Consider the following 27978-nt stretch of genomic DNA (forward strand, 5'->3'; position numbering starts at 1 on the left):
TGTAAATTGGTGCAAAACAGTACTGTATTTGTCAGCTAGTGTGTTTGATATAGATAGACTGGAACAGTGGCTGTCGGCAGAGTAGGGACTAAGTGTGGAGATAGGGATGGGAAGACCTATAGTATTTTGTGTATTATTCAAGGAACAGAATTGTAGAGTGATGAATGAGAAACAGATGCTGAATGGGGTTTAATATCACTAGTTTATCCATCCATTTCAGTTTGGCTGGGCTTTATCAAGTCCAGTTCCACTAGAGCTGAGCCTTAACATCATGTAGGCTCATTCCACAGCCTTATCTATGGGCCAGGGTAAAATTCAGATCTCTTTTCCAGGTATGGGCCCTAGGTGCCAGGTGATGTCAGAGATGTATGCAAACGTGGCTCTGTTTTATTTTAATCTGATTGAAGAAATATAAAAATTGATTCCCTTACATTAGTTAATAATTTAACATAAGAGCACATATATCACAGACAGCTATTGTCATATAGATCTTCTTCGGAGTACTGTATAGCTCTAGTGCCCAGCAACAACAGCACTTTCCTGCCATCCCCGATGAGGGAGCTTGCTCCACCTCTTAACAAGTTGAAGTCTCTGACCTGGAGAAAGGGGATGTTCCCTATGTGCACACAGAAGTGATAAGGCATCATCCCATTTTGTGTGGTAATGAGTGGCTTTAGGCATCGTGGGTCCTATGAGAGTTTGCAGAAGAAACGTAAGATTTTCTTTGTTTCCTGGACAAACAGGAAGAGAAGTACAAACCCCAAAGAGGAGCCTGGGATTGACTGATAGGCACTCAGCCTTGAACAGCATCTTCATGATGTCTTTCAAACATCCTGTTTTAAAGTACTGAAATACATTTCAGTACTTCCAGTGAAAAGGCTTGTTGTTTATTCCTGCTTTCTATGGGGTGGGGCTGAGGGAGTTGGTCTGTGTTTTAACCTTTAGGGGTCAGAAGACTGGTTCTCTTATTAGTCCTGACAATAAACTATTTCTAACAGAAAGGAAAGTGGAAATGCTGACTTCACATTGGTGGTTAAAGAACCTCTTTCATGAAGCTGTGTTGTGGACCTTTACCCCAGTGTGGCACAGCTACCACTGTCTGATGCACGCCCAGGGCCTTGTCCTAATATATGTAAATAAAATGACCACACGGGAGGGGGGAGGACCCCTCTTTTCTCAAAATAAATTTTAAAAAATAACCCTGCCTTTTGAGTTTTAGAATGACAAAAGTCCAAGTGTCCTGTGGTCAGATCACACCACTGTTGGTCATCACTGCACTTAGAAGCTAAGAGTTCCCACATGACCCTAACTAAAAGTGTGCAGAGAAATGAGGCCCTTTCCAAGGTTCCAGGAGAAGTAGCACTGGGGGTCACACATCTGTGACGTTTTGCCCTGGCCTAATGCTCCTTTACTATGAGGGGCTGAGAACCATCTTTACCCAGAAAGGCACCCCTGCCAGCCATGGCTGGGGGACTGAGGCACTTGGAGGTAGCCATTTGTTGGGAGAGAAAGGAAGGAGACAGAAATTCCAGGGAACTCTCTGGTTTCTCTGCCGCTCTGCACATTTGACTCTCAAACTAGAGCTCCACACTGGAAACCCATATCCTGGTAGCCTTCTCTGATAAGCTGACTCCTGAGCTTTGTCCCTTGTTCTTTGTGCTCCTATTCTAGGGTTTGCTCCTGTCCTTCTTAGTCTGTTGTTAACTTCTATGTGTTGTCCAGGAACACATTTTGTTCAAAATGAAAAAGGCTTTGCAGCCCCCACCTGCTTTAGATGTGATGGTCGAGGCCATCATCTCTTTTCTCTGGGCCTCTTACATTGCTGTGCAGGTGTGCTGACACTCCTGTACATCCTGTGCCCAGCCTGTGAGCACAGGGCAGTGCTGGAGTCTTGCCAGTATGTCTGTCTGTTTTGATCCTAATTGTTTGCACTTAAATCTGTTTACAGCATATTAAAGGAGAGATCTAGCCATGTCATTGTAATGATACAGTGGCCTTAGCCAAAATGTTGACAATACTTACATTTTATTACTGTCCCCAGATGGTTTGCAACTGTCTCCCTTTTTCAAAGGCAAGGCAACAAGGGCCAGTGTGAGGCTTTTCACAATGCACAGATCTTGTCCATGTGTGTGGCTGGTGTAATGGAGGTAGACCCCAGGCTACTCGCCCGAGGTAGTTGACAGGGCTTTGCTACAGTAGGACAGTGTGGCACGGGGTGGTCTCAGAAACCCATGGGAAAGTGCCTTGTAAGGAATGTGCCTCACCCTCAGGAGACAGCTCTGCCCACAAGTACCCTTGCCTCTGGTGGATCCGCCTCCATCTCCAGCACATCCCTGGCTGGAATTTATCCCATCTCTGGTATCTAGATTTGCAGGAGTATCTAGATTTGCAGGGCCATCTAGAAAACTCACACAGGCAAAGCTTTAATAAAGGAATGGCATCTCCTTTCCAGCATGTCTGTTTACATGCTATATGCATACAGACAGACACACAGCAGGAGTTGTCTAGGTCAAGGGTGTCCTGCTTGAGCTCCTCCCTGAAATGTTAGAAGGGGTGCTCAGCCACTTGGGAATTCTGAGAGCAGCATCTATCTCCTTACCATGTTTGTCATTACAGCTGGGAGCACTGAACCAAACAGACTGAGGAAATCTAGTAGTCGGGGCTGCAGGAAGCACTCCACAGCCTGGTCTGGGTTCTGTGTCTTACCTGTCCTGCTCCACATTTTCCTGTTACTTTGCAGAACCATGTCTAAACAAGCAGAACACCTAACTGAAACCTGCACTTCCCCCTAAAGCCACGTTAGCAGTCTTCCTTAGAAAGGTGGTGCTTTTGAAAAGTTAAAGTGAAATTTATAGCTGAAAGTGTTAGCAGTGCAGGGGTTCTTGAAAGAATAGCTGTGTGCAAAGTAAAGGCCTGTCATCCAATTTACCAGGCTGAGGAATTCAGCAGTTAACGAACTTAGCAGATTTATTCTCCTTCTCATTTCTTAAGGTTCGCCACCGGTGGTGTGAGCTTGTTATTAAGCACAAGTACAGCAAAGCCTACAAACATGTGGAGAGATTCCTTCAGGAGGACCAGGTGAGTTCTGTCCTTCAATAGGAGAGGGTTATTTAAATGCTGCTCTCTACCTTCCCTACTTGTGCCCACACGAGCCGAGCCCACATTCTCTTTTGTTGTTGGTCGTGGGGCTTGAACGCTGGGCCTTGGCACTGTCCCTGCGCTCTTCAGCTCAAGGCGAGCGCTCTACCACTTGAGCCACAGCTCCACTTCTGGTTTTCTAGTGGTTTACTGGAGATAAGAGTCTCACAGACTTTCCTGCCTGAGCTTTGAACCGTCATTCTCAGATCTCAACCTCAATAGCTAGGATTACAGGCATGAGCCACTGGCACCCATTGAACCCACGTTCTTGACATCTCTTACAGAACCAATAGTTCAGAAAGGTTTTGAAGGCCTGCTGGGTACCCCTTAAACTTTTGAGCTGATTTGATTTTTGAGCTCTCAGTAGCCCTTGAAAGCAGTGGGCTAGCAGTGGGTTAGCTTGGCAGTACCATGATGGTGTCCCTGGTTTTCAGTTCAGTGGACCTGGCAGAAAGCATATTGTGGGTGGGCCTGGGAGAGCCCAGCTGGCTGGACTGGTTTGGGTCAGATCCTTACCGGCTAGGACAGGCCAGCCCTGTTGGGGTAGCAACATCGTGCGTGTTTTCTGCCCTCCTAGGAAGCAGCTGCCTTCCTTGGAGCCCACAGGAAAGCATTGGACGATGTTCTTCATGGCCACCTCTGACACCATAGTGCACATTTGGGTTGCCACTCAGAATAGCACCTGCACGTACGGCACTCCACATCTGACTTACGTTCCTGGGGCCTGTGCCTCTGCCTAAGTTCTGTGCCCAGGCTCTGGGCTGACAGAATGGAGTTGCTTTCAGTGGGTGGAGAGTAGGGGTGGGGCAAACAAAAGGACTTTTGATGGTCTCAGGACTGGGGGCAGACAGTTACTGAAGGGCTGGTTATTCCCACAAAGAAAAGTAGAAGACTGCAACAGCTGAAATGTCACATTTGCACAAAGGAGCAAGAAATGTTTAGAAGAGCAAAGAGGAGCATAGGGCAGACAGAAGTCACTTTAGGTCTCCTCAAGATCAGAATTCACCATGTTCTTCCTCATCACCACGCTACAGCTTTGGGAGGACATCATTTTTTGCGTCCCTGACTGCTAGAATCAAAACAGGCAGAACCAAAATGGTCCCTTTGTCATGTCATGTATTGTTGGCTGTTTTAAAATGTTGGAAATGTACAGATGTGAACCATTGCAGCCTTGTGCTCAAAACAGTTATGGGCCAATATCTGCAGCACTTGAAGCTGGAGGTGGAAAAGTGATCAGACTGTGCCTGGTCACCACTTTGATGTGGTTTTTGTTTTTTTGTTTTTTTGGTCAGCTGTGGGACCTGGGCGCTGTTCCCCAGCTCTTCAGCTCAAGGCTAGCACTCTATCACTTGAGCCACAGCGCCATTTCCAGTTTTTTTTGCTTATGTGGTGCTGAGGAATCCAACCCAGGGTCTCATGCATACAAGACAAACACTCTACCACTGAGCCACCTTCCCAGCCCCCTGTGATGTGGCTTTCATCAGTCTTATAGACTGACAGAATGAATGATCTTGTACCAGCTATTCCTGGGAGTCCCACGTGTGGCAGGCAGCATGTTTCTATGGTGTGTGTTATATCATCACCATGGGAATGCCACCTCCTCATTCAGGCACACTTGAAATCACAAGATTTTTGACAGAATTATAGTTAAGAATTTCATAGGATTTTGATGAGAGAAAGAGACAGGACTGAAAACTGCAGGTCCCAGAAGTTCAGTTGCCCAACGGTTTTTTTTGTGTATGTGTGTGTCTTTGTACTTTGTAGACCAGCACGCTTGTGTGAAACAGCATAGACTGGGCTCAACACACATTCGTATGCACAACCCTTTCCTATTGCTCTCTTGCCTCTGCCCTGCAGGCCATGGGCGTGTACCTCTATGGGGAGCTGATGGTGAATGAGAATGCCAGACAGCAGCAGCTGGCACACAAGTGCTTTGCGCTGACCAAAGAGCAGATGGACAGATCCTCAGCAGAAGTGGTGGCTGAAATGCTGTTCTAAAGAGGTGATTTTCTCTTTTCCATCATTTGAGGTATAGCCATGAACGTCTCTTAGGCACCAAACCAATTATAAACTACATGGTAAGCCAAGGCTTCTGGCAGCACAGAGCAGCGCTCCTCTCAGGTGGCTGTGGCCTTGCAGAGCAGGCACTGGGGGCTGTGCTGATGAGGGCCCCGGAGCAGCTCACCTGAGGTGCAGCTGTGGGAGCAGTGGTGTCTCCCTGAAGGCAGAACAGCTCAGCATTATTTTTTGGCTATCTTGAGTTTTATAATTTGATGGAAAAAAATTGTAAGAGAACCTTGAGCATGGGTGAAGAAGTGCAATGAAAGCCCAGCAGAAGCAGTGACCACAGGCTTTATGACACCTGGGTGTCCAGGGCTGCTCCAGATCGTAGCTTCTTCACATACACACATCTCTCTCCTAGCTACCTGTAATCCTAGCCACCTGTAATGCTGAGATTCCTGGCCAGTGAGGCCAGTGAGGCCACTTCCTTGTGCCCCCCCCTGCTTACTTATTATACCTATGATTTGATGGCAGGTCCCATTTTCTATCTTTCATTGGAGAATTTCTCCTATACACTGGAACATCCCAGACTTTTAAAATGCTTCCATTCATGGTGCCTGGAATTGACCTGCTATTTACTCCCAGCAGTTAGTTGCTATTTAAAGTAATTAAGCAGTTCAAAAAAAATATTTGAAAGTAGAACTGTGGGATTATTCAGTATGCTTTTCCCTTTTAAAAATCATCAGAGTTGAATATGATATGTCAAATTTTGTGTCCTTTACAAAGAATAGCATTCTTGAGCACTTTTCATGTTGTTATATAGCTCTCTAAAATGAAAATTTAATAAACAGACTTATGTTGATAATCCTAACGTATTACTAGATGTCTGGTTCATGTCTAATGTTTTCTAAAAACCCACTTTTGTCTAACATGCTTATCTTATTTACCTGGAAGAACTCTGATCTGAAGAAGAAAAAAAGGGGGATTTATGAAGCATGGTCCTAGTCACCCAGAAGAGTCTGGGCTCATGTTTGATAGGCAGAGGAAGTAGTAGAATAAGTGAATGAGTAGACATCCTGCAGCAAGATGGCATGTACAGACAGCCCCCATGCCACACCAGCAGGAACAGTTGAAGCTGGCTCATCACCAGCATCGTGTAGAGACCTTTAAAAGTCATGAGACTTAAGTTCATTGAGAGTGTTAGTGCATGAAAACCTACAGTACGACTCAGAGGGTCACATAGCTGTTGTGACTCTGGACTGTGGTTTTTTTGTTTGTTTTGCCCTAAGGCAAAGAAGCTGTCCTGGTCATAAGTCTGCCGCTTCTTGACTCCTCTCTGAACTCACCTTGGTTCCTGTCTCTTCCCTTCTGGCTGATTGCAGGCATCACATCAGCCAATGGGAACATGGGTTGCTCCTGAGTCACCCTCTAGCAGGGACATCCTTTCACTGAATCTGTGCGGTGAGAAGAGATTGTATCCCTATGGTTAAATGCAATATACTAGGCAAATATAGCCTCCTTGGAAGTATCTGTGTCACATGTATCCTTCTCCTGCCTGTTCAAAGTTTCATTGGCTTTTTTTTTTTTTTTGGTGCCAGTACTTTTAGAACTTCGAGCTTTTGCTTGGGTATTTCTTTTCACTGCTGGCACTCTACCACTGGAGCCACACCTCCTGTTTGAGCTTTTTGCTAATTAACTGGACATAAGAATCTCACATATTTGTCTTCCTGGTCTGGCTTTGAACCACAGTAATCAGAACTCAGCCTCCTGAGTAGTTCGAGGAGTACAAGCACAAATCACCAGCACCCTGCCTCACTGAATGGTTATGGTCTTCTGAGTCTTTTTTATGTTAAAAAAAAAGAGTATAGCTCTAGAATGCCAGATGAATGACCAACAGAGGACATTGGCTTGCTGGTGGAGCAGGCCTGGAGGCGGAGTTGGCGCCGCCAAGGAAGCTGGTGCATGCGAATAGGAGTGGCAAGGCACAGCCTGCTCTCAAGTGCTCTGGCTGCTTGGGTTCCTGGCATGCTGATTTGTGAATTAAGATTAAAATCACATTGCCAGGGATTACCACGCAACCATGACCCTGGCTGCTCCTCCAGAAACCACAGTTCTTTCTCTGCAGTTTGAAGAACATATGCATCTGTTAGCCCTTTGGAAACAAAAGAAGTCAGCAGCGCCTTTGGAAGATGCTCACCGGCCTTTTAATATACCCAGCGATGACCTCTCTAACAAGGTGCAGAGCTTAGCTGATTGGTGAACAGTGATTGATTTCCGCTTTGTTCACAGTGGCTAAGTTCTGCACCTGAAGAGAAGGTGAGATGGGGACAGTTAAGTTGGAGGCACTGGGGCAGAGGCCACTGAATGGTCAGCTCAGTGCGGAGCCTGATCCTGGAGGACAAGAGACCAGCCTGACCAAAGGATGCACTGACTCCTGTCAAGAATACAAGCAGTGCACCAACCGCTCTTAACAGAAACATAAATCCAGTAACTAGACATCTATCTGAAGTTGCAAAAGTGATTATAAGAAACTAAAACGAACTGCACCACAAAACCGTGTCTCAGTGGCATTGTGAGTGGGGGGTTCTGTTGTCCCTTCTTGGGTGGGGGTCACCTCTCTTGTATTTGCGGTCTAGGTCTGTGTGTCTCTGCAGTCACTGGTGGGATGATGCGGAACCCGGCTAACAGTGCAGCGCTGCGTCTCCGGGCTGTCGATTGGACCCGTCCTCCGGTGCCTACTGAGCTGATATCAGTTCTCATTTCACACACTGGCTCAGTTCAGCAGGAACAGGAGTCGAGCCCTTGAGCAAAAAGCCTGTCTGTAAGTGCCTGAGGCTCACAAGATGGGACTTCCCCACACAAGATGACAGGCCTGAACATCAAGCACTAGACCTGGCGGCCAGCGGCGGCAGTATCCATCTGTATGTGCTTCTGTATGTGGTTTGGGGATCTGTGGAATATCATAGAACTAATGCCCCAAAGATTAACTTCCCATTTTTATTAAAGGCAGAACGTAGTCAGTGCTGAAGCTTGGTATTTGCCCCACAAGAGGGAAGGCCTACATCTCTCATTATGGAGTTTTGACTTCCTGAAAGCAGAGTGGATGCAGCTGTGAAGTGAATGTCTGTCTTGTAGCCCACTGGGCTGCAGAGCCATGTGTGAGCTCTGGTTTGACTGTACTGTGTCCGGGATTGAGATGCGGTCCAGGTCTCATCACTGTTTTCTGATGAAAGTCCTCTCTCTAAAGCAGAGAGCAAAGGCCCACAAAGGTACTCGTTTACAAGAATTCCTCAGTTGGGACTGGGTAATAAATTTTATTGCTGTTTCCTTTGCAGGGAAGATCACAGTGAGATGGTCTTTCATATGTCTCCTCCTAGTCGTGGTGGGACAGGATTGCACTGACCCTGGACATCAAAAGAAGAATTACGTGGCTGCTAAAGCCATCAGCCCACATCAGAATTTGTGTCTTGGGCTTCTCTTTCCCAGAGCCTGGGCTCAGCTGGGCAGATAGAAAAGGTGGATGGATCCTCATAAAGTCTCCCACCCAGCAGCTGCCTGACCATGCTTGTTTTCTGCCTGAGATACTGAGTCCTCTGGAGCTCTGCTGTGGTCCAAAAGCTTCGTGTCCACTCATACAGATTCAAGATACTGAGCCTTTAGAACCTGCTGGATGACTGTAGGCCCTTCAGCATGTGGCTGCTCCTGGATATTTGTGATTCACAGAGAGGGTCACAGCTTCCTGGGTCCTGGGAACACTGAACACTGAGGCTTCCTGGAAGGTTCCCAAAAGGTTTTATTGTGATTGCTAAAACATTTAATGTCTTCCAAACTTTTGATAACTTTTTGTAAAAGTACAAGTCAGGAGCCTGAGATGTGTTAATAAAGTGAAATTGATTTATTTAAATTTGTTTGCTTTTCAATGTGCTACCATTCAAAAATAACCAAAACTGCCTAAGAAAGGCTTCTGCACATGTCAACATTCCTCCCCACCTCACTAGTTTTTGGCAGCCTCCACGGCAATGTGAATATTCTTAGAAGCTGAGGTTTAGTTGGTGTTTGGGTAGTGCACGGATTATGACATCCCAGGCCCCACAGGGAGCCTGACACCGTTGTTTCTGTCACACAAATACTGAAGTTTAAAAGGAAAGACAGAAGCCACTAAGGAAGCTTGCTAGTACTGCCCCGGAGGAGGAGGCCATGTGCTGATGAGGCAGAGCAAACCTAGAACAGCATGTGTCTTCTGGTGCTTGGCTGGGGCTCAGTGTGTTCTGGCTTCTTGGGCTACACACTATGAGAAGCCCTGCCAAGGAGGATTTGTTCTTCAGAGCCTTTCACTTTATTATACCTGAGACTGTCATTGTGGACACTACCTAGGGATTTGTTCTTTCCTGTTACTTACATGTACACTTCATATGATACCATATTAGTAGAAGAAACAAAACATGTTAACTGCACATTAGAGTAAATGTCAACTAAATGCTGACTTAGCTCCCAGGTTCTCCTGAGTGCACTGGACTTGCCTTAAGCTGGGCACTAGCTCTCAGGAACATAGACCACATAGTCCTACAAGCGCCTACTGGTGTACCTCCAACAAACTGTGGGTGATTTAGCGGCCCCATGGTTTGGTTTGGTCTGGTCTTACCTTTTCAAAAAAGTGAAAGGCTTGTCTTTTGGAACCACTAAAACAGCTGCTAATTAGGTGTGTTTTCAGGCAGCCAATCCCTTTGTTCTACCAGTCAGAGTCCCATATTTTGTTTTGACTACTTGGGCTTCAGCCAGTGGTGGTAGAGCCCAAGTAGTTGGTGGCTCATTGATGGCCCATGTCAGTAGCTTTGGCTGAGGTTCTTTGGGTAGAGTTGGCTCCAGACATGGGAGTCCTGTCTGTACTTGGAGTGGCCCCAGAGCAGGCAGGAAGCAGGGAAGCAGCCTGGGCTGCCAAGCCAGGCAGCAGCAACCCACCATGCCATAACTGTACTTAGTTTAACTTCATGCACCTGGGGCTCAGCTGGCTATCAGAGTGAGTTCTCTTTGCTGCCCTTCGAGCATCTTCCAAGAAAAGCTTTAGGGAGCCTTTGGCTAGGGCTGACAGAGACCTCTCCATCCAAAAATGGTGCCTGCTGGGGTTAGACAAACTAGCACCTTCATTTTAAAATGATATATCTGACAGACAAAAAGCACTGCAGTAGGTGCTACAGATCCAGTAGGATTTAAGAAAGAATGATGCCTTGGTCCAGGGACACAGCGGTGTTGGTGACAGCTGGGGATAAAAGTATGCGTCCAGCACCCCAAGTCCTGCTATAAGGCCTGGGCAGATTGAGCAGTCTGCCAAACTGCATTGTAAGTGACCGGTAGGATTTGAACTGGAGCTGTACTACAGGGTGATCCAATGCCTCCATAGCACTTTCAGAGGCCTCCTTGTCTAGGCTCCCCTGGGGCCCTTACAGCTGGACTTAGCCTGCTTCAGCACTCTCCACTTTAACTCACTGGGAAGTCCTGGATGAGGCCTGCTTTGGAACTTGGAAACTTGAGTCAGTTACACACTTCCCCATGGGAGGTACAGACCTGTCTTCTTAGCCTGTTTCTATGCCACCTTTTACCCGCACCTCAGCCACTTCTCTAGAGGAACCCAAGACAGCCCTGTTGTCTCTCTGTCCTGACCCTGTCACACTTAGGGTAAAAAACTGATAAGCACAAACTTCTTTATCGTCAAGGTGGTGGCTGTGCTGCGCAGAGGAGCCCAGGACACCTTGTCACCATCAGCTTCTAGGATAGGCAGAGGCTTCTGCCACCTGGGATTCTGTTCACCGTGAGGATGACCCCAAAATGCTGTCATCCCTAGCAGGATCTGGTAATTCCTCACCTACTTGGGTGAAGGAGTGGTTATGCTCCTTCTAAGGTTCCCATAGGCCAGGGCTAACACCATGTGGCCTATAGCCCAACAGCAGCCTGGAACCATGGTCCCAACCTATCCTGAGCAGCCATAAGGCACAGAACCCTTAGTGTTTTAACTCAGATGTTGGGCATGTTTCTGAGGAGAATGGTAAGGGGGCATTCGTGCCCTCTGAGCAAGTTAAACTGGTTAAACTGCCAAGCAGTTTTCCTCCTCCAATACGAGGGGCTATGGCTGGGCCAACCTTTTCCCACTGAGGCTACTGGAAATGTTCCTCCCGCCCAAACTGATCTGCCTAGTCTTTCAGGAGCAAGTCAGCCTGCCAGCATTGACATGCCTTCTCCAGAAGCCAACTGTGACTGGAAGTCAGTATTCTCTCAGGAATCTGGCATGGATGCAAACAGGCATTGCTGATCTGTAGGTAGGTGTGGGCTGAGTTCTACTCAGATCTGTGGGAAGCAGTGGTGCCTGAGGTTACCCCCTGACCTCATATGGGGCAGAAGTAGCAGTGACCCCACCCTGTGTTGTCTCCATTCCTAGCCTGGCCTGGGAAGCAACTACTGTCACCACTATCATGTCCAGGAGCCTTGGGGCCAGAGTCACTCCGGAAGCCCAACCCCACTACTGGGTTCCTCCACACTGGCTGCAGGGCTTTGGGCAGTAGCCCAGGAAAGAAAAGTGCTAAGAATTGTGGGACCCAGGCAGGAAGTGAGGGGGTGATGCTAAGAAATACAAAAGGAGACATCTTCATCTTGGCCTCTACTGTGGAATTAAAGGATTTCAAAGCCTGTACAGAGATGCCACAGACTGTCCCTAGTGTAAGAGCCAGAGGCAGTAAACCCAGGCTTAAAACCAAAGCATTCCCTTAAAATAAGAAGGCTCCAAAAATTTTGCTTCAGGTGCCTCCTGGCCTTCTCTGCTGACCTAAGTTAAGCTGAACAGGGTATCCAGAGCCAGTAGCCACAGACTTAAGCACTCCACCATGGCTGTCCAGGCCAGGAAAGCAGTAGTTCACTGAACTACGGAAAGCCAAGCTCAGTGACAGAGTCAGAGCCAACCCATTTAGAGCTCCAGGTTCTCCATGCCAGCCTGGAGCCAGCCAGAAGAGTGGCTCCAGGGAGGGGTGATGGACAACACTGGGCAGGAATCCCCCAGGCACTGCCAGACAGATCCACCCCAGGAAGGAACAGCCTGTCCCTGCCGCGCCTTCCATGGAACTTGGGGTGCTTCAGCATGTGACCTTGCAAGTGCACTACTGAGGTGGCAAGGTCTGCCACACCCATTCCCAAGGAAGACAGATGCAGCCATTAGAGTGCAGCGGTGGTGTGATTAGCAGGTGCTGCCATCTCAGGTTCTCTGGAGGAACAAGCCATGACCAGTTATGACATGGCGGAAGGGCCTAGGGGCCTGAGGATGGGGAGGGACTGGAAGGAGAGTTGGAAGGGCTTTGTGGACTTTCCAGGGACCAGGCCCATTGAGGGCATGAATTCTTCATGCCCCAGGCTACTGTTGCATGCAGGACAATGACTTTAGCCCTGGTTTACAAGGTGGGAGGGAGGAGAGGCCTCTTGAGACTATTCAAGAGCAAGGTTTTATGGATCTTTTCCCACCCTTTGTCACTGTCTGGGAGACTGATCGCCTAGTAAGACATTCCTGTTCCAGTCCCATAACCAGAAACGTGTGAAAAAGGGAGGCAAGACCTGGTGGCTGCCATAAAAACACAATGCTCCCAGAAATAGCTGGCTGCCACAGGTGTCTGCTGGACACTGGCAGTCATCCTCACAGCTGAAGCACAGAAGGACCAGGAGGAGGAGCCCACTCTCAGGCACGGGGGCTGGGAAAGCGGCCTTACCTACTCACCCCTTATTCTCAAGTATGCTCATGAGGGCAGGACCTTTGAGAGCTGGTGAGCCCTGGAGACACACATGGGTCTAGATGTGCACACATGCTTGGGTGGCTTGGGTATAAAGCCAAGCATGGAAATATAAAGACCTCTGACCCCCCCCCCAGACTGCTCACAAAAGCCAAACCTGGTCACTGCAGTGTTGTTTGACAGAAAACAACTGAGAATTTGGCTTCTTAGCCCCAAGGATCTACATGGGTGGGCACCAGGGCAAAGTGCTTTGGAAACAATGGTTCCTGTAGCTGGCCTAGGCCTAAGCAGTATCTGGTTGCGCAGTGTCATCTAGCCACTGACAGGAAGAGGAACCAGAATGGCTAGGAGGCCCTTAGGAAGAAACTTCTTCCCCACATCATCTGTGGCTCTGAGACATGGGGGACTGAATGTGCTCCTTCTATCAGCTTCTACTTTAATAAGTCACCAGAAATGTTTCAGCCTTGGCCCTTGTGGACAGGGCTTGCTGGTCAGCCAGCCCAGGGCCTGTGATGTGGTAGGTGAGGCGCTAGGACTGCTTATGATTGGGGCCTGACAGCACTGTCAAGAATCCAGAGTTTGAGAAAGTTCTTTTCCATTCTAGCAGTCCTCAGTTAATGTGAAAGGCCTGACAGATTCCAGGAGCACAACTGTGGTGGACTCGGACATCTGTGGCAGGTTTTGAAAGACAGGAAGAAGCCTAGCAGTCTCAGGCTGACCTACTGTGCTCTTTACAGGATCCTTCAGGTTGCCACTTCTGACTCCAGCATCTACTTGTGTGTGGAGTTCGACAGCAGTCTACGTGAGAGGGGAGGATCCAGACACATAAGAATGATGTGATAAGTAAAAAAAAGTAGGAGCCAGCTCTAGTGTCTTCTAGTGGAGTGGGAAAGTGCATTTATGTTGAGCTGTAGGCAATGACAGGGGAAGGAACTCAGTTTCACCATGTTTTCTGTTTTGATAAGCATGTTGAAGAAGAGACAAGTGTAGCTGGTGATCTCAGAACACCTGGGTGTAGAGAAGGCTGTGTCTGATTATTAGCAAGCATAGAGTAGACAGATGGCAGAGGAAGCCCTGGGAAGTGGATCATGACTCACAAATTTCTCCAACCTAAGAGCTCAAGAAGCTGATGTCCTCAGTGTACATGTCAGGACACATGGATCTGGCCATATGGAGCATCGTGTTTTCTTAAAAGGTTCTTTGTCCAAGATTAGAATGTTAGTCCTGGGAATAAGTAATAAAAGTGCCACCATGCTGACTACAGCATGGGGGACAGAGGTAGATGTCTTCGTTCAAGCTGCCGATGATGCCAGCCTATTCTTCCTCACCTCATCCTACTGCCCCTCTTAGAACAAACAGGAGTCTTCTTTTGGGTACTGATGGCTACCACTGTTTTTGTTTTTTGTCGGTCATGGGGCTTGAACTCTGGGCCTGAGTGCTATCCCTCAGCTCTCCAGCTCAAGGTTAGCGCTCTACCACTTGAGCCACAGCGCCACTTCCCTACCACTGTTTTCTAGTAGATAAAATATGCAAAGAAATAATATGCAAACTGTTTTTCTCCCATCACCCTATCCCTTCATGAAGCCCGTCACTGTAATGAGTCTGCTCCCCAGAAGATATTTAGTCATATTCCACACACACAGGACACCCATGCTTTATAGCTGAAGGTGGGTACAACCAAGTCGCATTCTGTGTTCTTGAGGGATCAGATCCAAGACTCTGCTATGCAGACAGATGTCTACACTGCATGTGTCCTTACATAAGATGGTGTGGTCTATGCATACAACCTACACATCATCCCTAGATCATTTGGAATGCCCCATAAGATGTAAACACTGTTGACATAGCTGTCACTATTTGATTTAGGAAGTGCTCACAAGAAAAATACCTATACAAGTTCACTAGACACAATTATTTTTTCCCAAGTATTTTTAATCCTTGAATGTTGAGCCCATGGACAAGACAATGGGATACAAAAAGGTCTGCACTTTGATTTCTCCATGTAACAGTGGCAAGTAGAACAGTTTGCACATGCATCTAACTTGGCTTCTCTATAGTAATGGCACCATTACATGAACACCTCAGACTTGATAGTAGCAGCATTCCATGAGATTCAACTATGGGCAATATTTTTTTTTTAACCTGTGTACTCATTTTGTCTGTAAGAAGTAGATAATTGGCTGTATTAGAGTTGATTTAGGTGAAATCCTGGCAACAGGACTTGCCTCAAGCATGAAAGTTTATGCTTCTCTCTCTCCCCTTCCACAAACTGATCTAGCCAGAACTCTATTGATGAACCAAGTCTCTTTCTGTGATTGGCTATCTGAAGCGCTGTTCAGGTAAAGAACCTGGGGCACTCTGTACTTCTCGAGGCACTGTGAGGAAATTCTTAGATTTGTTCATTATAGCAGAAAGGCAGGAGTGTGAAGAACTGGGTTTTTGTTACAGGGTAAAAGGATATATTCTTTAAATTTTTATCAAGTGTTTTCTTGTGGTAAAAATATTGATAATGAAGAATTTATCATTAATTGCATCTACATTGTTGTGCAATGTCGTGACCATCTATCTCCAGAACTGTTTCATCTTCCTAAGCTGCAACTATCCATCAAATACTCCCTCCCCCCTCCTGTTCCCCTGTGTCCCTGGCAATCACCATTCCACTTTCTCTGAGTTTTCTAATTGTCATTTCATATCCGTTTTGTGTAACTTCCCATAAAGTCTCCCACATTGTGGCTAGTGTCAGAATTCTTTTTAAGACTGAATGATATTCCATGGAGTTTGCTACTGTACTTTATCTGCTCATTTATTGGTGGACCCAGGATTTGGCTATTTTACATTGTTTCAGTGTACATGGGCATCCAACTACCTCCTGGAGTTCCTACTTTACATCGTTTGGCTATGTGGCTACCGTGAAATTGCATCCTAAGTCTGTGACTACACTGTTCCTAGGAAAATGTTGGCAGTGAAAACCTGCCTCTAGAATTTCTCTGCACTGTCTCAAATACGGCAGGGCCAATCTTTAATTTTCCCCACTTGATATGGAAACAGTTATACTATTTCACACTTCCCGTAAGTTATGTTAAATACTTTTTTAAATTTCTTGAAAGTCATCTATATTTGTCCTATTAATTATATGCAGTGTTTCCATCCTTCACAAGTCTTGGGTTGGTGGTGTTTTCTTATTAAGTTGTAGGAGAAGTTTAGAAGGCAAAAAATTACTTTGTCATATATGTTGCAAATATTGTCCCCTAGTTTATTAATTGTTTTGATTTTCTGATCGTTTGGTGTTCTATGTGTCTGTCCACTTTTACCAGTCTTGTCTTCTGTGGTTTCCTGGTTTTGCATGACATGTAGGATGTACTCTTTTCAACCTCAGGGTGCAGGCTGGGGGAGCTGGAAGCTGCTCAGAAGTGTGTCTGTGAGGCGGCTGGAGCGCTGGGCGCACATCCTCTTCCCTCTCCCCTCCACACTTCCCTGCCAGGTCTGGGGTCTCCTCTCAGCATTGCTGCTGAGATCTTGACCTTGTGGCCCAGCAGGGATGTGAGTATGCAAGGGAGGGGAGGGGGGAGGGAAGGGGCTGGAATGCAAACCAAAAGATGAGCTGGAAGTTCTAAATGAAAGATCAGAGAATTCTACATTTTGTGAATAGGGAAGTTCTATTTATACACTTTTATTTTTCCAAGTAACATACCATCATTCCAGAGCCTTCTTATCACCCCCTCCCCTCCCTCCTCAGTTCACGAGCGGTTCTGGCAGCGTCTTCCCTGGGGAAAGCACACGTTCCCAGGCCCGTCCTATAGATGCCAGCCTTGGGAAGCAAGAGCCAGGCACTTTATTCTTGAAGGTTTATTTGCCTGAGGCCCAACTCATTTGCTACCACACTGCCCAATAAGTTCCTATATATGCAACTGTTTCTTTGGCAGTTTTTTTCTTTAAATAAAATCCAAAGACTCCATGTTAAAATACAATGTCCATTACTGCGCCCTGGGAGAGGTGAGGTGGTGATGGGTTGAGGGAGACAGTCTCTTTCTTCCTTTGAAGGCAGAATCGTCCTGGATTCCTTATAAGGAGTCATTTCTCAGGTTTATTCACCCTGCACCAATCCGGGTTCATCTTGGTGCGGCACTGAGGGGTGGTGGCTCTTGGCCAGGCTTACTGCCAGGGCTCCCAGCGGCTCCAGCTGCCTCTGGTTGACTCCATCCAACGGAAAACCTGTCTACCTCCTTTCCCTTTTCTAGTTCCCATTTCTTCCCGGCACTGATGCACCAGAGGGAAATGGGTGGAGAGCTAGTGCAAGCCGCAGGAGTTAGGAGCAGGACTCCTCAAGGAGGCTCAGCGCACTCAGACACCTTCCTCACATGCTGAGCCATAACTGAGCCTTTCCAGGTTTAGCTTTTGTGATACCCGAAGCTTCTAAACTTACAAGGCAGAGGGAAGTATTTATTGTTTTTGAGAGAAAGACTTTAGGATTGGATAAATACAAAATTAGGTATAACCTGACTTTACATGTACAACAACAACAACCAAGAAAAACAACAGAACAAATTCTTGCCACACTTCCTTCTGAGCAGTTTGTCAGTGAAGTGGGGCAAGTCGGTGGGCTGGTGGACAGGCGAGGAGAGCCTGCCATCTGTCCTTGTCTCTGGATGCTGCCAGGAGGGCATAGGTCCAGAACCTTCTGCAATGCCAAGAGAAAACCAGATCTCCAACCCGGCTACCATTTTTGCTAAGTGGCCTAATGAGCTGGCTTTCTGCAACCAAGGCCACCACTAAAGATGTGGTAGATGTTCTGGGAGCTGAAGCTAAAGGCGCCCTGGCTCATCCACGTACTGTGTGTGGACAGCCTCATATGGGAAGCCCACACGAAGGAGCGAAGCTGGGAGGCCTTCCTGGGTTGTGGACTGTTATTTGTGTATTTATTTGAATTTCTTGTAAAAAAAAAACTGCAGGAATTCAAGTGTCCAGACTTTTCTAGAAATCTAAGGCAACTGCAAGAGAAGGTAGAGTTTATTATGTAATTTTCAGCCTTCTCTCAAGCTCTCAAGCTGGCTAGGAAGCAGGGGAAAGTATGTCTTGTCACCTTCCCATGGCACCTCCATGCCAATTCTAGAGACCTGTTTTCTCCACTGCAGTGGAAGGGATGGTGGCCTTCACCTCCAGGCAGCTTGCTGTGCCTGCGCACAGAGGCCTGGGGCCTCTGGAGGTGAGTCTCGCCTGTATGAAGCAGCCTTACCCTGTGTGGCTTGCCTTTTCCTGACCTCTGAGTACTGTCCCCTCCTTGGCACTTTCTTCAGGGCAGGACAGGACAGAGTAAGGGGGAAAGAATCCATAGACAAGCCAGCACCTGCTGCTCGGGACTCACATCTTCATAGACAGTGAGCGTTCGCACAAGCCAGAGGCCCGGGGCTGTGTCAGGATGAGATAACACCCTGCCAGCTTCCCAAGAATGGGAAGACAGCTGTTCTGAGTTTGACAACAGTCTTATTTTTGCCATTTGCTGTGAAAGAAGCGAGGAGGACCGATGGGAGGGCTGGGGAACTCTAGCATCAGCATATTACCGTATCTCCAGATTTTCCCAGGGAGATGGAATTACTAGTGCCTCCTCATTTGGGGAATCCTTGCTGTTCCCCAAATGGAACCTCTTTTTTTTTATGGCCACAGAGGCTGATCAGTTTCAATGAAGGAACCAGTGACTCTGGTTCAAAGGTAACAGGAGAAGAAACATCCTCAACTCCCACGTGAAGCACGGAACCTCCTTCTCCAAATACAGAACATTCTGATGAAGTGCATTCCCGTAGAAGTAGTGACTAAGGTAGCTGCGATCAGAGCGTCCACAAGGACACTTTTATACTGTAAGTTTCTCAGAAGAAAGGCTTAGGTAAAAAGTTCTTGGAATGTTCCAGATTATCAGGTAGATCCATTAGCACTGCCATCCAGCAAAATTAGTAATTCCCCCAAAGGTTAACCTCTATTCCCATAAACCTTATTCATACTTCAAACAGGAGCCAGGATTTCAAGACTCCCAATACATAAATCAGAATGGACATAAAAAGGTCTTAATCACATGGCAGACAAACAAAAGAATCTGTGGTCAATACAAGAATGAAACTGAGAAGAAAACCCCTAACTGATGTGGAATGAATAACAACCACAGGATGACAGATTCCTTCTTAAGAATTTCCAGATCCCAGTTCACCTTAATCGAACAAGCCTGTCCTCTGCGCTGCCTGTCAGCCCTGTCTATGGTTGCAGCAGGCAAAGCCTCAGGCTCTGGGCCTGGTATTTCACTCAAAGCTGCTGTTCTCTCTCCATTGGTGGCCAGCACCACTTGCCAATTGCTTACTTCAACCTGAGAGAAACTTGAGGGATGAATTCCTTAGGGAACCAAGATGGTGTGCCTTCACCTCAGATCCCTCCCTTCTGAACAATAATCTGTGGGCATAGGCTAAGTTATTCTCTAAACTGTCCAGTGCTTTAAGACCAATTTCTTGGTTCAGAGATTTTGAATCATTCAAATATGGTGCCTCTAAGATTGATGTGAGTTAAAAGGAAATTGAACCCACCTCCCACTTAGGCCTTTTGCTTCACAGTTCTCAGACTACAGCTGGGCTGAACAGCTGCAGAGAGCTGAGCTCACCGACCAGATCTGGCTGAGTGGGCTGAGATACCTCTCATTCTGTAAGATATGTGCAACCAGAATATTCCAACATACATGTGCCTGGTACTCACAGCTCAAAGGCCTCACTCCACACACGGTGGCCACCCACAGTGTCACATCCCCTGTCCCTGGCCTTGGCAAGCCCACAGTGTCACATCCCCTGTCCCTGGCCTTGGCAAGCCCTCATGCAGCGTGCTTCTTGCTACACTTGAGCTTGCAGATGCTGAAGGAGCTCTCTGGCTAGCTTTCCTGACCTCAGGGCTTCATGGCCAAGATGCTCCCATCTGTACAAGGTCTGGTGAAGAAAGCCAATAATCTCTTGAGTTATCTCTTCATTGTGCGCCATCTGCAGTGAAGGAAGCGGAGAAGGCAAATTTAAAACACTCCCCAGCACAGTCCTCTATCCGGTAGTAAACTAAAGTTAATGCTCTTGACCCTGCAAAGTAGCACAATACCACCAGACCTAAGGAAAAGCACCAAAGACTCTTGTTTTGTTTGCAATCAATACACAGAGAGCCCAGCCACTTCCTTGTGACCACCCTCCCCAGATGGGCCAGCCACTCCGCCTTAGCCTCACAGAGGCTACAAATAAGCACTGCTGGGAAATAGTCTTTCCCAGAATGATTCCCAAGCTGCGAGATTATTTGCCATGAGGTGCAAAAGCAAAGCGTGCTGTGGCTTGACTTTCTGCAACAAGCTCACACTACCATGAGGACTAGAAAATGACACCTGTTTCCACACGAATAGTCTTATAATGGCACTCCTCAGCCATCCGACTTGTTTTTTTAAATAGGCATCTAAGGTTTTAACACCTGCTTCCTACACAGAGGCAGGAAGCACCGGCATTGTTAGTTCTGCTAAATTTTAACAGCCTTGAGGCACTTATTTGTTGGTGCCCAAGTTTTCTTAAGAACTACAGTTGAGAAAAAAAGGGAGGGGTGAAGATCTCACAAGTAAGCTGGGTAAAGAATTCACTGTGATTTTTTCTTGAAGGCACAAGCACAATCAAGAAGCTGTAAGTTTTTGCAAGAACAAGACAGACATTCATTTTGTGTGTGTGTCACTTTATAAAGGACCTGCAAATGTTTAAGCCAGAGCAACCTCAGATCAACAGGGCCTTTCTGGTATGGTGACAGCTGTCCTGGCTTTCCTGCAACTTCCACTTCTGGCATTTAAAGCCCAGTGTACCACTCTTCCGTGGGTATCCCACCTCCTGGCCATCAATAACTCAGAGTTGTCTAATGCGCACTGCATGGGCTGCAGTGAGGGACTCGGGGCTGGGAGCTGACGTGGCCATCCCTTTTCAGGGAACAGGGTTTGAGACAAGTCCAGTGGGGCCGAGGCTCTGCAGGGTGAGGCAGCATCTTTGGTGGGGTCTTCCCTTCAGTATCACTGCTTGGTTTATACCTAGAAACCATGGGCATGTGGGGGTGCAGGTGACCTCCATCAGATGCATACTGTTCTTCAGTAGCAGTATGAGCTTCATTTGATGCTTTCTAGGAGTTAAATTGCAATCCATGTGGGTATAATCCATGTGCATGCTTAGAGGGACAGGCCACATTCCTGCTCACAGGGGTCCACTGTGCTCTAGAATGGTCCAGCAGACACTCTCCATCCAACTTCATGCATTCCTCAGGGCTTTGGGTCACGCACACAAACCCCCATATCTTTGATGGCCTGGGCTGAGGTGGGTGTGTACCCACATTATTGCACATTAAATGCAGTGACTATACAAATGATCTCTGCATTTCAGATTCCTCCTAAGTTGCTGCTGTCACCCAGCTGCACAGACAGGGCAACGTGAGAGACACAGAATGAGAATAGGACAGTTGTAGGAGACTCCAAACATGCATTCACCTTTCCCAGCACTAGCTGGGAAGTGCTGGCAAGGAGAGGGCAGAAGCAAGACCCTGAACCAGAGAAGCAGGAGCCCTTTGTCCTGAAGTCAGTGGTGGCTTTTATCAAAAGGCCAAGGGCAGAGAAGTGAAGCCTGGGCAAGGCTGTGGGAGCTGGAAAAGGGAAGCCTGGCCTGAGCCCAGGTTGCCGTTACGTGGCGGGATAAGGCGAGGCTGGAGGTCAGTATCCTGAAGGCTGAATGGAGCCACCAAGGCAGGCTAGGCAGCGCGAGGGTTCTGATGGGACAAGTGACCACTGCCCTCTGCAGGCCGCCCTCCTTCTGGCTTGAATCAGCATAATTCTTCAAAGCTGGCAGCAAAGGGCAGAGGCCCAGGCTCCAAGCTGCGAAGGGGCTGGCTCTTTGTGTACTCTCAGAGCTCACATTAAAGCTGCACCAGAACCACCAGTCCACCATACATCCAAGGCCAGGCAGGTGTCCAAGACATCTTCCAGGAGCTGGCAGCAATGAAATGATGAGTATGAAGTGGTGAGAAGCCCATAAAAGGACGCCTTTCACCTGTCCTGCTGGTGGTTGACAAGCTGGAGTACAAGGCCTGCTCTTGTAGCCACTGAGGTGGGACCGCCTTGTCAGGAAGGCTGGGATGTTAAAGAAGAGCTCAGGGCATCTAGAAGGACAGCACCCTGGTGGTCCTTGGGATGGACGAGCCTTGAGAGGCCCAGCAGGGTGCCCACCTACTGGGAGACCATGGTGTAAAGGTGAACATGGCATCTCTTTCGTGTGCTTCTGCTATGCATTCTCTCTGTATTCTTCGCAACTGAACTGACTTACAAGGTCTGAAGGAGAGGCTCTGGGTTCTTCCGTGCTCCTGCAGTCCTAGATTTAGAGCGCAGTGTTGTAATGTGTGGCTGGGAGTCCGCTGGAATCAATCAAACAGGCTGCTACCTAGGAAGCAAACTTCCATTTCTCTAGTCCCAGTCCCTTTTCAGTGGAGGAGCCAGAGTATGGGCCACCTTCAATGTGGATTGTTTCCTCTGACTTGATGGAAATAGGGTAGCAACAATGGGTGGCGAGTTTGGTGTCTCCGGGAGCTTTTCCTGGGGTACTTTCTCTCACCGAAGTCCCATACTAATTCCTCCACCTGTGAGTGCCACCCTCAGGTCAGGCAGCTTCTGCACTCCCAGGGTGGGAACAACTACGTTGGGAACAGAGCAGGGGAAGACATCCTGGGAAGTAGCATCTGAATTAGTGAGGCCAGGGCTCCATCCACAGGTGTGGTGAGTCATGACAAAAATGCCAGTACTTAAGTCAAGAATGTCTGCTGTTAACCTTTAAAATAACTTCAGAATAGTTTTAACGTTACTACAAAGACAGCACAGAGTTCTCATTTACACCATACAATGTCATCTATTTATCAACGTCTAAATGGGTATGGCACAAGTATCATAATTAATGAACCCATAGCAACAGGATATTATTGACAGAAGCCCAAACTTTCTCCTGATTTCTAGGATCCCACATTACATTTAGTTGTAATGCCTCCTTGGGCTTCTCTTGGCTGTGACCATGACGGATGTTCTTGCTTTGAGGTCCTTGGCAGGTTTGAAGAGGGTTGGTCAGAAATGTTGCATATCCTTAGTTTGTCTGATCTTTTCCCCATTACATATGAACTACATATTTCTGGGAGGAAAATCTCCAAGATAAAGCACCATTTTAATCATATTGTATCAAAGGTCTGTTCTGTTAATGTGACATTGACTGTGGCTGAGGTAGATGCTGTGAGGCGGCTATTAAAATACAGACCCAGCAGGGGTGAAGCTGGTTGTTTATACAGAATTCCGTGTTTGACTCTCAAGTATGGAGTTCTCCTACCCCAAATAGACTCAGAAGGAAGTATTTTTTCATATTTGCGTGCTTTGTGTTGCGATTTGTCTTCCCCCTCCCAGGTGTATAAGGGTGACATTGCCACAACAGAGCCGAGTAGTACAACCACCCCCTCACAGTGGTGTGTGTGTGTGTGTGTGCATACATGCGCACGCATGCACACGCATGTGTACATGGTGAGAACACTTAAAAACTACTCTGAACCGTCCATCAGTGACTATTAACTACCGTTCTCACTTTGGACATTATAGCTCCAGAACATGTTTGTCTGATAACTACAATAGTGTGTGTCTTCTGCTTATTCCGGGTAACTATCCTACTCTGTTTTCTGGATTTGACTTTTTAAAGACTCCACGTTTAGCTGATATCAGGCACAATTTGTCTTTTGAGTATGTCTATTTCACCTAGCAATCATGCCGTCCAGGTTGGTATTATTGCTATTGTGAGAGTCCCAATAGTCTTCTTGTGCTGGTCCTGAGGAGAAAGCATTAGTGTATGAGAGTCTAGTCCTCCAAGCACACACACAAGAGCTGAGGACTGGCCTGCTCCACACCCACCCTCCCACCCAGGTGGAGGACCACTTCTGGTGCTCATCTTCTCATTTCTCACTGGGATGTTCCTTGTATCCACATTCACATTCCAACACAGACTGCCCTGGACAGGGGTGGTGCTTGGAGGACTTTGGGAACAACCCTTCTTGACTTGGCTGCTCCTGCATAGTATTTTTGGCTTGTGAAAATGTATCAAGCTAAATACTATATGCAATAAAAACTAAAAATGAAACCAAAAATAAAACAGAATGTCTAGAATTGGCAATGCTGGTGCGTACTTTTGACATGAGCATTTAAAAAATGATGGCAAAATATACACAATAAATTTGCCATTGCAACCATTTTTATAATTCAGCAATATGAAGTACAGTCACAATGGGTTGTATAACCATCACCACCATCCATCTTCAGAACTGTTCATAATCTCCAACAAAGTATTCACTAAATATTTAGTAATTTCAATATTTCATTTCCATGAATTTGATTATTCTAGATAGGGTCAGCATAGTGTAAAGTTCATCTACATCAACATGCCAGAGCCTCCTTCCTTTTTAACCTTCTCCATGTCTAGAAGAGCATATTTTGTTTTTCCATCCATGTGTTGATAGGTATTTGGTTGTTTCCAACTTCTGACTACCGTGAATAATGATGCTCCAAAGACTTGTGTACAAATACCTGTCCAAGCTCTACTTGGGGTACATAAACAGAAGTGGAGTGGGTATAAGTCTTTTGGTAACAACTCTGTGTTTTAATGTTTTGAGGAACTGCCAAGCTTTTTACCACAATAGCTGTATCATTTTAACATTCCTAACAAAATGTTTGAGTATTTTGATTTCTTTAATGTTCAATGACATTTACTTTTTTTTTTTTTCTGTTAATAGCTGTCTTAGTGGATGCAACTCTTTGAAGTACTGGGATTGAACCCAGGGCCTCACATTTGCTAGGCAAGTACTATACTAGAACTTGGGCCACACACCCTTTTTCTTTTGTTCTATTTTGTTTCTAACAGTTTCACTAACTTTTTCAGACTGGTCTACTTCTTGGGATCTTTCTGCTGTTGTGATACAGGCTTGTACCACCATGCCCAATTCTCATTGTGCTTTTGATTTTGTAATAACCAATGCTATTGAACATATTTTTTCAAACACTTCCTGTCCATTAGTACATCTTCTTTAGAGAAATGTCTATTAAAACCCTTTGTCCATTTTTTTTTTTTTTTGGACATGAGCCTGAACTCTGGGCCTGGGCGCTGAACTTTAGCTCTTCAGCTCAAGGCTAGAGCTCTACCACTTCAGCACCACTTCTGGCCTTTTCTGCTTATGTGGTGCTGAGGAATCAAACCCAGGGCCTCATGCATGCAAGGCAAGCACTCTACCACTGAGCCACTTTCCCAGCCCTACTTTGTTAATTTTTGAACTGGGTTATCTTTCTGTTGTTACGTTGGAACAATTTTCTTTATAATCTGGACACTAAATCCTTGCCAGACATACTATTTCCAAATATTTTCTCCCATACTGAGAATTGTCTATATTTTATCTTTTGCTGCATAAAAGTTAGATTTCGGGCTGGGAAAGGCTCAGAGTTCAAGCCTCAGGACTGACAAAAAAAAAAGTTAGATTTCATAAAGTCTAACCTATCTATTTTTCCTTCTGTTGCCTATGTCTTTGGTGGCCAAGAAATTACTATAAAATCTAATGTCATGAATGACGCTAACTTTTAACTTATACCACTCTAACCATAAAATCATCTGGACTTCTTTATAAAAATTCATTTTTTTCTTAAACCAGATTCTTTGGTTTCAGGGACTGGCATCATGGCTGGTATGAGCATGTGCTCACTGGAGAAGCAAGTGCTCAGTGACTGTTAATGGAAAGAATGGCATGTGGGCTTTCCCCATGGGCCCTGTGGAAGGACATGGGACCTGTAAGGTGTAGTTTTCTTTCTCCTTGATGACACGAGGTGTTGCACAGGCAGGCTCTGGGATCTACCTTAGCTGTCAACCTCACTGACCTTCATCCACGTTGGGGCAATATCTTGAGCTTATGCTCTCCAATGCCAGGATAGCCTCATTGCAGATAACTTACCCCCTACATGGGTCATAAGTGTGAACTAGGATTTCAGAAAAGAGAACTTACAAGGGTGATAGCTTCCTGGGCAATTGCATGGCATTCTGGAGCCCAGAGCAGGAAGTTCAGGATGAGGCATCTGACCAGCTGTCCACATACCAGTGATCTGGAGTCTCCGTTGCTGCTCTGGACAGAGGCCACCTGGAGATCCATGGCTGAGAGTGGGGCACTTGAGAGCAGTGTCAGGAGGTAGTCCAGCACAGCCTTTAGCTCTATCTGGGTAAAGCAAGTTCAAAGGGTAAGAGATTAGGGAGACTCAGGACACATGACTCTCAGATTTACTTAGTGCTTTGAAGCCAGCCCCAGAAAGAGGAACAGCCTGGCACCAGAGAGAGGGCGGACACAGGCGGCTGAGTTTACACACTGCTCTACACAAACCCAAATGGGCGTAATGGAAATTTCTTGACTTTCTTTCGTCTTGCTCACCAAGCAGCCAGGGCCCCATGCCAGGAATTGACCTTTTTTGTATGAAAGGAAACAGTGAAAGAAAGGTTCTCAGCAGAATGTAGTCAGATTTTTCATATTGTGGGAAAAAGAACAGAAAGCTCCTTGAAGACCTCTTCACTATCAGCCACAAGCAGTTAGAGCCAACGGCCACCCTGGGGCGGTGCAGGAAGAATGCATGACTGTTTCTGCTATTACTGTCTTTGAGAAGGACATATGCGTATGGGCATGCCCAAGAGCATGTGTGTGCATACATGTGCAAGTGTGTGCGTGCATGTGCACCTCTGTTTTGTTTCAGTGGTACAGGCTGTATATACATGTTTAAAACTCAGAAGTCACAAGTCTGTGGACTGCACATAATAATGATAATTGTCCTAAGCCTGTGGGCTGCTTTTGCATAAAAAATATTTATCATGCTAAGACTTTTGCTTGTTAAAAGCATGGCACATCAAGTCGTAACTTGGAAAACAAAGCAAATATTGAAAGCTATAGACCTAAAAGGCCACATGGAACTCCTAACAGCTATGTTCTATCATTTCTGAAAGAATACTTAGGCCTGTTCTGAGAATTCCCATGACTGATTTTATAGAACTGTGAGAGCTGCTTATTTCCCTCGAAGTTAGGCCTTGCTCAATGCTGTCATAGACTACAGCACACTAGCAGTGTTGTGTGAGCTCTGCTGACCAAAACAGAGACCGTGAGAAACAGCACCACAGGACTCTTCCACAGAGCTGGCAGCATTCCCAGGACAGCCATCTCTCCTTCTCTCAGCTGTGCACCGCCTGCACTCAGCTGATGGCAACTACAGTAGCCCTCAACACTTTCTGCCATCTAAACAGGGCTGCGAAACCGAGGACTCAGGAGGCAGAGCCTTTATATCTATTTTCTTTTGAGCAGCTTACGATTTTTTTTTCTTTACCACTGTCTAGTGTCCCTAAAGACTTGATCTTCCTACTTATTCCAGACTGACTTTTCCTTCAGGTTCTTTCTGTATCCAGAAGCTTCTATGTGACACATCAATACTTGAAATGCTTTCTAGGGTTTTCAAAGTATTATTTTTGTTCTGTCTTATAAATTTATGAGGATGAGTGCCAGTCCCTTGTAATCCTAGCTTCTCAGGAGGCTGAGATCTATAGGATCATAGTTTTAAACCAATCCAGGCAGAAACAGGCTAACTAGACTGTATCTCCAAAATAACTAGCAAAAAGCAGGGCAAGAGGTATATGGCTCAAGCAGTAGAGTGCCAGCGTAGCAAGTATGAGGTTCTGAGTTTAAACCCCAGTACCAGCTAAAAACAAATAACAACAAAAATGAAAACAATGAAAGAGGGAGGGGGAGGGGAGGAGAGGGAGATGGGAAGGGATGGGAAGGGGAAACAAAGGAGGAGGCTACAATGCTTGATAAGAAATGTACTCATTACCTTGCTCATGTAATTGTAACCCCTCTGGATGGTATTTTCACAATTAAAAAAATACTCAGCTCAAATGGACAGTGGTAGTAGGAAGAAAAGGATGAAATTTAGGACTTTGTTAAATACACAACCTATCCACGTCTTTTT

General features: G+C 46.5%; 2 protein-coding genes across 2 annotated transcripts in view; one reads left to right on the plus strand and one right to left on the minus strand.

The window, feature by feature from the left end:
• The window catches only part of LOC105999796 (chromosome unknown open reading frame, human C9orf3), a 309886-nt gene extending 300843 nt beyond the window's left edge, over window positions 1-9043 (plus strand). The window contains exons 16-18 of the mRNA XM_013034920.1: window positions 2992-3078; window positions 4996-5140; window positions 8475-9043. Of these exons, the coding sequence (XP_012890374.1) occupies window positions 2992-3078; window positions 4996-5136 (228 nt within the window). The 3' untranslated portion in view covers window positions 5137-5140; window positions 8475-9043. The remainder of the gene's footprint in view (window positions 1-2991; window positions 3079-4995; window positions 5141-8474) is intronic.
• A 10666-nt stretch (window positions 9044-19709) lies between these two features.
• The window catches only part of Fancc (Fanconi anemia, complementation group C), a 192152-nt gene continuing 183883 nt past the window's right edge, over window positions 19710-27978 (minus strand). Inside the window, exons 14-15 of the mRNA XM_013034930.1 lie at window positions 25986-26192; window positions 19710-19906 (exon numbers count right to left, since the gene is read on the minus strand). Coding sequence (XP_012890384.1) covers window positions 19763-19906; window positions 25986-26192 — 351 coding nt within the window. The 3' untranslated portion in view covers window positions 19710-19762. The remainder of the gene's footprint in view (window positions 19907-25985; window positions 26193-27978) is intronic.

The sequence above is a fragment of the Dipodomys ordii genome, unplaced genomic scaffold (assembly GCF_000151885.1).
Source record: "Dipodomys ordii isolate 6190 unplaced genomic scaffold, Dord_2.0 Scaffold201, whole genome shotgun sequence".
NCBI classification, from domain to species: Eukaryota; Metazoa; Chordata; class Mammalia; order Rodentia; family Heteromyidae; genus Dipodomys; species Dipodomys ordii.